Below are 12,762 nucleotides of genomic sequence, written 5' to 3' on the forward strand. Positions count from 1 at the left end.
TTAAAATCCCCAGCTACAATGAATGCAGCCTCAGGATGTATGGATTCCAGTTTGCAAAGAGTCAAATAAAGTTCGTTCCGAGCCATCGATGTGTCTGCTTGGGGGGGAATATATACGGCTGTGATTATAATCGAAGAGAATTCCCTTGGTAGATAATGCGGTCGACATTTGATTGTGAGGAATTCTAAATCAGGTGAACAGAGTTCCTGTATGTTTTTGTGACAACACCACGTCTCGTTAGCCATAAAGCATACGCCCCTGCCCCTCTTCTTACCAGAAAGATGTTTGTTTCTGTCGGCGCGATGCGTGGAGAAACGAGCTGGCTGCACCGACTCCGATAGCGTCTCTCCAGTGAGCCATGTTTCCGTGAAGCAAAGAACGTTACAGTCTCTGATGTCCCTCTGGAATGCTACCCTTGCTCGGATTTCATCAACCTTGTTGTCAAGAGACTGGACATTGGCGAGAAGTATACTAGGGAGTGGTGCACGATGTGCCCGTCTCCGGAGTCTGACCAGAATACCGCTTCGTTTCCCTCTTTTTTGGGTCGCCGGCTGGGATCCATTCCGTTGTCCTGGGTGAAAGGCAGAACACAGGATCCGCTTCGCGAAAGTTATATTCTTGGGCGTACTGATGGTGAGTTGACGCTGCTCTTATATTCAGTAGTTCTTCTCGACTGTATGTATGTAATGAAACCTAAGATGACCTGGGGTACTAATGTAAGAAATAACACGTAAAAGAAATAAAAACTGCATAGTTTCCTAGGAACGCGAAGCGAGGCGGCCATCTCTGTCGGCACCAGACGGAGGCCATTCCTCGGTAAAAGGCACATGACAGCCCACTTGGAGTTGCACCTAAAGACTCAAACCATTAGAAACAAGATTCTCTGGTCTGATGAAACCAATATTGAACCCGTTGGCTTGAATGTCAAACGTCACTTCTGGAGGAAACCTGGCACCATCCCTATGGTGAAGCATGGTGGTGGCAGCATCATGCTGTGGGGATTTATTCCCGTGGCAGGGACTGGGATACTAGTCAGGATGGAGGGAAAGATGAACAGAGAAAAGTACAGAGAGCTCCTTGTTGAAAACCACCTCCAGAAAGGTCAGGACCTCATACTGGGATGACTGTTCACCTTCCGACAGGACATCGACCCGAAGCACACAGTAACTTGTTCCATGCTGAAATTTCACTTACTGTAGCTTCTGCCCAGGCTTTCAACAACATTATCTTTCGTTACAATTTGTCCAGTTGTAGCATTCGATTTCACGCCATAGCCCCCTATTTGGATTGGCAAATAGGGACTGATACCGTATATCACAATGTTTTATGGGTACGTAATCACGATAGGACAAAGCTTGACATTATTCTCCCACCTTGGTTCCCTTAATACAAAGTGTTGCATCACAATGGCTCATATGATGAACTGTAAAACTTTTCGCTGCACATTTACAGCATTATACTGGCAGCAGAGTTTCAAGCTACAGTATATAAAAAAATGTTGCTTTACAGCAGGGATGCTGTAAAAGTGTTTACAGTAAGAAAAGCTATGCAGTATTATGCAATAAAGCATTATACTGTAAATGAGCCTACTGTAATCATTACAGCAATACAGCTATATTATATAATGACAGTAATGTGCTGGCAACCGCTGTCAGTATAATGCTGTACATTTACAGTAAGCATATACAGCATGTTACTGTAATCATTTTTACAGTACCAATAATATCACTGTAATCTTTTTACGGTAATTGTAACAAGCGTTTATTCAAGTTAGATAATCTTTGGATGCCGACAGCAGTCGCACCACTGGAAGGCATAGTTTGGACTGTAGCCTACAAAAGCATATTCCTGCTCTTTTCCCGCGATCCATCAAACACATTTGATGTGTCATCATTAGGGGTCTCTGACTTGTGGTCAGACTCGCTCAGGCGGAACAAACTTAAACTTGCGACCTCGATGACATTACTGAATGTCATTGAGAAACAGAAAGGTGTCCGATTTATTTTCACGAACATCCTTTCTGAATTTAAAAGTAATCCTAGAAGTAATCTAGTTCTTCAAAAGTATCTGTAATCTGACTACAATATTTTTTGCTGATAACGTAACAGATTAAACTTAATTTTTTGTGGTAGTCCGTTTCTCTCCAACCGTGTGTGTGTGTGTGTGTGTGTGTGTGTGTGTGTGTGTGTGTGTGTGTGTGTGTGTGTGTGTGTGAGAGAGCCAGGAATCAAAGGCCTCCATTGTTGGAATGAGAAGCAGATGTTAGTGTGGAATTCTCCTGACTGCAGCAGTTTTTTAAATGGCTGTGCTTTGAGTGCTCCCTCGCTTTCTTGCTCTCTCACTCTCTCTCTCATTCTCATTCTATAAATGTATTTAATCTGAAATGTTTCTATTTCTCCAGTCTGGCCTGTTGTGAGTCATTCTCTTTTCCCCTCTCTAATATTTTAGGGGAGATTGGGGTTGAATGGGGCCATTTCTTACATTCAGCATCAGTCCGTCAAAGGAAATATAGTATAATTTCTAACAAACATATCTACATATATTTCAGAATGTTGTGTATCCCTGAATATAATCAGAATTCATATAAATATCACAGTTTTGAAATCATAGCTTGCCCAAAAAAGTGCTCTTTTGGCACAACCTACCGCGTAGATGGGGTAAGTTATTCATAGGGGCAGGGTACAAGTTGAGGAGCCTACGCATTTGTGTACTGAATGAAATATTACCACTACCTTTTTAAAACCATGTCTATTTTTAATTCCCAAAGACAATTCAACACAATCACTTGCATCTTAAGCACCTTTTAGCAAACTTAACATGTGTAAATATTTGTATGAAGATTCAACAACTGAGACATGAACTGAACAAATTCCACAGACAGAAATGTAATAATGTGTTCCTGAACAAAGGGGGGGGGGTCAAAATCAAAAGTAACAGGCAGTATCTGGTGTGGCCACCAGCTGCAGTAAGTACTGCAGTGCATCTCCTCCTCATGGACTACACCAGGTTTGCAAGTTCTTGCTGTGAGATATTACCCCACTCTTCCACCAAGGCACCTGCAAGTTCCCAGATGGCCCTGGCCCTAGCCCTCACCCTCCGATCCAACAGGTCCCAGACGTGCTCAATGGGATTAAAATACGGGCTCTTCGCTGGTCATGGCAGAACACTAACATTCCTGTTTTACAGGAAATCACGCACAGAACGAGCAGTATGGCTGGTGGCATTGTCATACTGGAGGGTCATGTCAGAATGAGCCTGCAGGAATGATACCACATGAGGGAGGAGGATGTCTTCCATGACAACAAGCTCAGTCCGATGATGCTGTGACACACCGCCCCAGACCATGACGAACCCTCCACCTCCAAATCAATCCCACTCCAGAGTGCAGGCCTCAGTGTAACGCTCATTCCTTTGAATATAAACGCGAATCCGACCATCACCTCTTGTGAGACAAAACCATGACTCGTCAGTGAAGAGCACTTTTTGCCAGTCCTGTCTGGTCCAGCGACGTTGGGTTTGTGCCCATAGGCAACATTGTTGCCGGTGATGTCTGGTGAGGACCTGCCTTACAACAGGCCTACAAGCCCTCAGTCCAGCATCTCTTAGCCTATTGAGGACAGTCTGAGCACTGATGGAGGGATTATTGATGGCAGTTGTTGTTGCCATCCTGTACCTGTCCAACAGGTGTGATGTTCGGATGTACCGATCCTGTGCAGGTGTTGTTACATGTAGTCTGCCACTGCGAGGACGATCAGCTGTCTGTCCAGTCTCCCTGTTGTTCTGTCTTAGGCTTTTCACGGTACGGACATTGCAATTTATTGCCCTGGCCACATCTGCAGTCCTCATGCCTCCGTGCATTATGCCGAAGGCACTTTCACACAGATGAGCAGGGACCCTGGGCATATTTCTTTTGGTGTTTTTCAGAGTCAGTAGAAAGGTCTCTTTAGTGTCCTAAGCTTTCATAACTGTGACCATAATTGCCTACCATCTGTAAGCTGTTAGTGTCTTAACGACCGTTCCACATGTGCATGTTCATTAATTGTTTATGGTTCATTGAACTATAGTATGGGAAACAGTGTTAAAACCCTTTACAATGAAGATCTGTGAAGTTATTTGGATTTTTACGAATTATCTTTAAAAGACAGGGTCCTGAAAAAGGGACTTTTTTTTGTATTAGCCCACACAACTACACGGATGCACTTTCATGCTAGGTTTAGGACCTCATATTGAAGCTTATAGAGACCCCAACTGATATATTGAACTATCTTTAAATGATTTACTTTGGTATAGATACAAGGATCATGAAACCTCTAACACATTAAATGATTTTGACTTGGTGGAAATCAGTTTTTGGGACGTAATTTGTTTACCACTGTTTCCATCTGGTTAGTCCTTCACAGACTCCATGAAATGACAGCGTAAATATCTTGCCAAATGATTCATTTAGTGCATGGTTTTCTCGAAACAAGGGGTGGCTCAACATACCCCACTCTCCCATAATGTCTTTCCCACTCCCCATCTCTCACCTCCCCTGGTTCCAGTCTCTCTCTCTCTCTCTACGTCTTCCAGGGGAGTTTTTGGTCTGGTGCAGCCTCTGTCTTTAGTTCTGTAAAGGTTCACATAGGAGCACCCCACCCCTGTGGTGTTACATTAGATGGGAGGGAGAGACAGAGAGACGTACAGACTCAGAGGCATTCTCAAATTCTCTCTCTCACTTTCTGTCTTTCTTTCTGTTTGTATTTCGGGTGGTTTTTCTGTGTCATGAAGCTGCCTGCCTCTGAGGCTAACTTGCCACGTTGACAGAATTTATCCGTTCCTGCCGCTATCCCGGGCTGAAGGCAGGAAGTGGGTCTATCTCTGTCTGGCGGTTGGACTGCTGTGGACACAGCTTTGGTGTTGCATCACTATTCTACTGGGCTGTGGATGAATAGGGGATGGAAGGCAGCAGTAATGTTATTATCCAGGCCTCTCCCTCACACAAAGCCTTCATACCGGGGATGGACGATCCCCAGCCTGGAAGCCAAGTTGAAGTCATGGAAAAAAGGAGCATATCACTGTGGATCCCAGGCTAGATGGAAGAAGAGAGGGGTATCTGTCAAGAGCTAGAATAGTCTATGGAACATTGATGTCTCGTATAGTAGTCATGATGTCTCACTAGACATGACACTATAGGGTCTAAACCATTAGTGATCTGATGACTACTCTCTCACTCAGTCTGACTGCTAAATTACAGTAGGGGAGAGGTGGGGTAAGGTGAACCAAAGGAGTAGGTTGAGCCACCATACACCAAATTAATCCTTTGACCAAATATTTAGGAAGAGGTCATTATTTCATGGAGTCTGTGAAGGACTAAACCACATGGAAAAGTAGGTAAGGAAGTTCAGTAAAAAAAAGAAAAGATTTTCACCAAGTCAAATGAATTTGTGTTAGAGTTTTCATGATGCTTGTATTTAAACCAAAGTAAACAATTTTAAGATTATTTAGACAAATTGCCATCAGTTGGGGTCTCTTTAAGCTTTAAAATTAAGTCCTTAACCTAGCATGAAAGTGCATCCTTGTAGCTGTGTGGGCTAATATAGTCAACATGTTTTCCCATGTAAGTTGGGTAAGTTGAGCCAATGGCCATGGGGCTTGGGGATTCGAACCACCAAACTTTTGGTTACTGGCCCAACACTTAACTGCTAGGCTCCAGCATTCTGTTGAATTGTGTTTGGGAAAATAAATATATATATGGTTTTAAAAAGGTAGTGATATTTAATTCAGTACAAACATTTGTAGGCAGCTTCACTTTCCCCATATGTAAGTTGTGCCAAGATGCCACGTTTTTGGGAGACAAGCTATATTTTCAAAACTGTCATTTTTACATGAATTCTGATTATTTCCAGGGATACAAAACATCCTGAAATATATGTAAATGTCTTTGTTAGAAAGAATACTATATTTCCCTTGGCACGGTGATGCTGAATGCAAAAAATGGCTCACCTTGTCCCTCTCTCCCCTATCCCTCCTCACCCCGTCCAACACAGGCATCCTCTTTCACCATTTAGCTCAAGTGTGCTGAGCAGTGTTATTACTAATTTGGGAGTGAGGATTATATTCCTGCTTGAAAGTGTAATGGGATATGATTTCAATAGAGAACAAAACATAGAAACATCTTAAGAGCTAAGATAATTTCTAATGATACAGATACATTTATATACACAGTTGGGCACAAAGAAAAATATTTGATTACATAAGCCATTGATTTGAGTTAATTTAATTATGTCGTGCTATAGAGGCATAATCTTAATCATACGAGGAGGAAGAGAGAGGCATAATCTTAATCATACGAATAGGAAGAGAGAGGCATAATTTTAATCATACGAGTAGGAAGAGAGAGGCATAATCTTAATCATATGAGTAGGAAGAGAGAGGCATAATCTTAATCATATGAGTAGGAAGAGAGAGGCATAATCTTAATCATATGAGTAGGAAGAGAGAGGCATAATCTTAATCATACGAGTAGGAAGAGAGAGGCATAATCTTAATCATAAGAGTAGGAAGAGAAGAGGAAAGACATGATGGATAATCAATCTTGTTTCAACACTGCTGTTATTCACTCTCTCGCGCGCACTCGCTCTCAGGAGTTTCCCCCCTCATTGTAAAATGTTATCAATCATCCAACTTTGTTTTGTGTGATACTAAACTTGCTTTCCCGTCTTGTTGTGATGAGAGCCTGATACAGCAGAGAGCTGTTAGGTGTGTGGTGTTAGGTGTTAGGTGTGCGTGCATGCACATGAAATAGATCACCAAGCACAGTTGTGTTATCGCTGCATCGTTGCGCTGAGAAAGGGAATCAGTTAGTTAGTTACACGCCCATCCCCATCTCACTCCCTCCCAGTCACACAATCAACACCACCACATTCCTTCAGTACCTCTCCAGACAGAAACAGGCAAACAGATGTTCAGATGTTACCCAGAAATCAGACAGGGACTACTATGGCAACATGATGACATTCTCCTGACGTGAGATCGCATATTTTTAAGTCTGTCTTCACTTGCCTTCAGTTCAATCAATCAAATGTATTTATAAAGCCCTTTTTACATCAGAATATGTCACAAAGTGCTTATACAGAAACCCAGCCTAAAACCCCAAACAGCAAGCAATTCAGGTGTAGACGCACAGTGGCTAGGAAAAACTCCCTAGAAAGGCAGGAACCTAGGAAGAAACCTAGAGAGCAACCAGGCTCTGTGGGCTGGCTAGTCCATTAAGGCCAGATCGTTCTTCAAGATGTTCAAACATTCACAGATGACCAGCAGGATCAACAAATAATCACCGTGGTTGTCGAGGGTGCAACAGCTCAGTACCTCAGGAGTAAATGTCAGTTGTCTTTTTATAGCTGAGCATTCAGAGGTCGAGACAGCAGGTGCGGATGAGAGAATAGAGAGCAGGTCAAACAGCAGATATGGGAAAAGGTAGGACATCCAGTGAACAGGTCAGGGTTCCATAGCCACAGGCAGAACAGTGGGAGGGAGGGGGCACACAGGACACCAGAGAAGACAGAAGTATTACACCAGATAGGACAAACTGACCCTAGCCAGTGGCCCTGTCCGACGATACCCCCGGACTGGGCCAAACAGGGAGGATATAACCCCACCCACTTTGCCAAAGCACAGCCCCCACACCACTACAGGGATATCAACACACCACCAATTTACTACCCTGAGACGAGGCTGAGTATAGCCAACGAAGATCACTCCAGTATGTCGTCTACAGTATTTCCATGCAGCAGCTCTAATATTATGTCCCCTCCTCTGTCTATCTGTCCTCTACAGTGTGTCCATGCAACAGTGCTAATGTGATGTCCCTTCCTCTATCTGTCCTCTACAGTGTGTGGCCCCGCACTGTGTTCTGGTGCCTCCCATGTCCTGGCCTGCTAAGCCTCGTGTCTCCTCACTGGGCCTGGGCAATAGCTGATCCAGGGCTGCTGCTGGTACTACTGCTGCTGGTACTGGTACCGCAACTTGTACTGGTGGTGGTGGGTGTCCCAATCCGGGGGCCTGGAGGAGCCCTGTCGACCTCCCAGCCACACGAAGATGAACAAACTGACCGGCTTCCACAATAACAAAGCTATGCAGGACCGCCGCTGTGTCTGTGTCTTTCTCCCCAACGACGACACGCTTAACGTCATCGTCAATGTGAGTACTGCGTCTCACCTAGCTACCTTAAAATGAATGCTCTAACTGTAAGTTGCTCTGGATAAGAGCATCTGATGAATGATTATAATATAAATATACATGTATATAGGATCTCAGTACTATTAAGGTGTATATAAGGTGGGACCACTGGTATCAAGAGTGTAGTGGAACTGTTCTCACTAAATTGGGATTATATTTGTGATTAAGACAAAGTGTATTATCCAAAAGCAAGGGTCAGGAATTGCAGTAATTGTTGTATTTTACTTTCAAACTGGCAATTCCATTCATCCTTGTATCACAGTGTATCTTATTTAGGGCTGTCGCTGACCGAATGTCATCTGTTCTTTCGACAAATCGATTGCTCGAAAAAGTTTAGCGTGTATCTTTCCATATATAGACACACCCTATGTGTTTTAATAAAATAAAATATATATACATTGCGCTTGTCTGATGCTTAAAGCTTTGATGAAATAAGACAAATGTCTCGCGAGAGCGCCAGAGATCATGATAACCAGAACATATTTTTTTTTACCTGACCTGGCCATCCTCCTCCCGCTCTCGCTGGCTTCCGCAGATTCTGCCATTACTCTCCTGAAGTTGCTGGTAATAGGCTACACAAGGAGTCGGTAACCTTTCTCAAGTTGAATGCAAATTTATCTTAACATTTATACCGATATGCATGCCAGTTATGGGTTTCATTTGCACATTTTCGTGGAACAGTTTCATTTCATTTATAATAACGTCTTCGTATCTCAAAATCATTGTCATGTGGTTAATCAAAAAATTCTATCCAAATCTAGATGAAAATGATTAAAAACCTAAAAATGAACTTCTATTGCCATTGCCAACTATGTACAAATATCCTACATAAAGCTAACAAATAAAGACATTGCAGCCAGGAAGTCGAAAATATCCCTATAAAAGAAAATCCCATTTGGCTACACATAGCCTGTCTGCAACGAATTTAAAACATTGTATCAACTATTAAGTTGGGTCCAGCCCCAAAGTTAGTGCTAGCGAAAATATTCTAGGCCCTCAGAGTTTAGCCATTGGGCTCGGGAAAGACACAGCTGTGGGCTATTTGCGCAAAGGAAAAAGAAGCAGTGTATGACTTGGGCAGGAGCTCACTGGAGCTGAGTACCGACACCTCAAATGTTCTACTGCTTGAGCTCCTGTTCTCCGTATAGAATATTAGCTCAAAAGTATTGTGGAGCTCCTGCACCTAAATATAAACAGTACCAGCACCCAAAAATGAGTACTGGAACCTATTTCCGTCCAAGTCAGCAGTAATCAGGTAGGCCTATTTTATGGCGTTTCCACTGAATCAAAGCATGACATTTTTTGCTTTCACACTGAGTGGTTATAGAAAGGGAGAGAGATGTAAGATTCTTTTCAGGTAGCCTATAGGCCTACTTCTGTGTGTGTGTGCATCCTTACTCAACATTGACTGGAGCGCTCCAAACAAAAGACAATGACTACATTTACAACTTGTAAAAGGAATGAAATTAACCAAAATGTGTTTGTCACAAGTGTAGCATAGGTTGTGCACTCTGCAAACAATGTGTCCACTCAGACATGTCAGGGTTGTGCGCTACTGGTGGAGAAGTCAGGTGCAGGAGAGCAGAGAGTTGTGAACAGGCGCACACTTTATTTAGGCAGAGGCAAATAAAACAGACAGACGCCACTGCGTAAAAACCAGCCAAAGGTAAAAGTGCAAGGCGCGAAACAGTCAGAAAAATAAGCAAACGATTAACAATTAAACATCCCTCGTGAAATACCACGGAATACAGGGGAAAAACTAGACTGACGCGTAACACGAAACACGTAACAAAAACAATTCCACCCAAAGACATGGGGGGGAACAGAGGAATAAATACATGCAGTGTGATTAGGGAATGTAAACCAGGTGTGGAGGGAACAAGACAAAACTAATGGAACAATGAAAAAATGAAGCGGCGATGGCTAGAAAGCCGGTGACGTCGACCGCAGAGCGCGGCCCGAACAAGGAAAGGAGCCGACTTCGGCGGAAGTTGTGACAAGACAATGATAACGGTACGACTGGAATAATAATACTGAATGCATTAAAATAATTACCATAACCAAAGGAACAAAGATTGTAGATTAGACAATATCGGAATTAACGGTAAATGTGGTACTGGTGATATGTAATTGGGATTGATATACTAACAATCAAACGCAAACAATTCACACAATGAAGTTAAGAAACAATGAATGTGCACGAATTGGTGGGAGAAACTGCATTGTGCATCTGGGTGAATGGTCAATTTGACAGCTGCATTGGCCATGCAGCATTTACAGGGATATGCCCTCAGAAGTCAGGGCATTCATACATCACAGAGCAGTGTAGAGCTGTTGTCAAGGAAGTGAATTTGTGTTTATACAGGATGCACTGCCCCCAACTACCGTCAACGATCATATCAATGCGGAGCTATACAGAGCCCCCCGCATTGTTAAAACATTTGGGAGGCGCATGGCGATGCGGTACAGAGCTTGATTTGGCTTCTGGAGGCACACCCTCCATATGGAGCCTCTCCCACATTTATATATATATATATATATATACTGCTCAAAAAAATAAAGGGAACACTTAAACAACACAATGTAACTCCAAGTCAATCACACTTCTGTGAAATCAAACTGTCCACTAAGGAAGCAACACTTGATTGACAATAAATTTCACATGCTGTTGTGCAAATGGAATAGACAACAGGTGGAAATTATAGGCAATTAGCAAGACACCCCCAATAAAGGAGTGGTTCTGCAGATAGTGACCACAGACCACTTCTCAGTTCCTATGCTTCCTGGCTGAAGTTTTGGTCACTTTTGAATGCTGGCGGTGCTTTCACTCTAGTGGTAGCATGAGACGGAGTCTACAACTACAGACACAGCAGTACTTAAGACGGTGTATTTAATAAAGTAAAAAGGAGAAGTCCTTCAATACAAAAATGGCAAATTCAAAAGGTGGTAGGAATAGCACAAAAAAGCCTCAAGAGATACTCAAAAACAAAAACAGAATTCCACAAGAGCATCCACCGGAATCGACAAGAATACACAGAACACTAGGGCTGGGTGCTAACATACAAACACAGAGCACAGAACTGAGGGAAACTAAGGGTTTAAATACAATCAGGGGAAACGAGGCACAGGTGCAAATAATAATGGGGAACAAGGGAAAAAACATAAGGTCAAAAAGCACAATGGGGGCCTCTAGTGACCAAAACCCGGAACAACCCTGGCCAAATCCTGACAGAATCCCCCCCCCTAGGAACGGCTCCTGACGTTCCTACCAGCTCTCTCAGGGTGGAGGGCCCTGAACTGACGAATGAGGTCAGGGTCCAGGATGTCTTTGGCAGGAACCCAGGAGCGCTCCTCGGGACCGTAGCCTTCCCAGTCCACCAGATACTGCCAGGACCGCTGCACCCGGCGGGAATCCAGTATCCGATGGACGGTATAAGCCGGCTGGCCTCCAATGACACGAGGCGGAGGGGGAGGTCTGTCTGCCGGGACAAGGGGAGAAAAAACAACAGGTTTTAACAATGAAATGTGAAATGTGGGATTAATCTTAACTTCTTGAAACTCCCCAACCCGGATCCGGGTTTGTGACTAAGCCTCAGGCTCATTAGCATAACGCAACGTTAACGATTTCTGAAAATCGCAAATAAAATTAAAATAATGCGTTTGCTCTCAAGCTTAGCCTTTTCTTAACAACACTGTCATCTCAGATTTTCAAAATATGCTTTTGAACCATAGAAATGGACTAATTTGTGTAAGAGTATGCAAAGCTAGCATAGCATTTTGTGTAGCATGTAGCACGCAACATTTTCACAAAAGCCAGATAACCAAATAAATAAAATCATTTACCTTTGAAGAGCTTCTGATGTTTTCAATGAGGAGACTCCCAGCCACATACCAGATGCGCAGTGTTTCCTGAAAGCGTCTGTGTGTAGGAGAAATCGTTCCGTTTTCTACATTGCGCCTGGCTACCGAAACGAACCGAAAATGCAGTCACCTTCAACGTGAAACTTTTTCCGGATTAACTACATAATATCGACCGAAACATGGCAAACGTTGTTTGGAATCAATCCTCAAGGTGTTTTTTCACATATCTCTTCATTGACATGCAGTTCGTGGAAGCTTGCTTCCCTCTCTGTGTCCCATGGAAAAATACTGGCAGGTGACTTTTGCGCACCAATTTCGGCGCAGGACACCGGGCGGACACGAGGTAAATGTGGTCTCTTATGGTCAATCTTCCAATGATCTGCCTACAAATACGTCACAATGCTGCAGACACCTTGGGGAAACGACAGAAAGGGTTGATTCATTCCTCTTGCGTTCACAGCCATATAAGGAGATCATGAAAGACAGAGCCTCAAAAATCCTTGTCATTTCCTGGATGCCATGTCATCTTGGTTTTGCCTGAAGCTCACGTTAAAGGGCACGCACAGAGAAGATATTTGTATTTCTGGACACGTCAGAGTGTTTTCTTTCGAACAGTAGCAATTATATGCATAGTCGAGCATCTTTTTGTGACAAAATATCTTGTTTAAAACGGGAACGTTTTTC

At 43.3% G+C, this 12,762-nt stretch overlaps 1 protein-coding gene across 1 annotated transcript in view; it reads left to right on the plus strand.

The window, feature by feature from the left end:
* Positions 1 to 12,762, plus strand: part of LOC135507867 (FERM domain-containing protein 6-like) — a 93,078-nt gene that overhangs the window by 46,529 nt on the left and 33,787 nt on the right. Inside the window, exon 2 of the mRNA XM_064927591.1 lies at positions 7,871 to 8,178. Coding sequence (XP_064783663.1) covers positions 8,077 to 8,178 — 102 coding nt within the window. The 5' untranslated portion in view covers positions 7,871 to 8,076. The remainder of the gene's footprint in view (positions 1 to 7,870; positions 8,179 to 12,762) is intronic.

This window comes from Oncorhynchus masou, chromosome 21 (assembly GCF_036934945.1).
Source record: "Oncorhynchus masou masou isolate Uvic2021 chromosome 21, UVic_Omas_1.1, whole genome shotgun sequence".
Taxonomy (NCBI): Eukaryota; Metazoa; Chordata; class Actinopteri; order Salmoniformes; family Salmonidae; genus Oncorhynchus; species Oncorhynchus masou.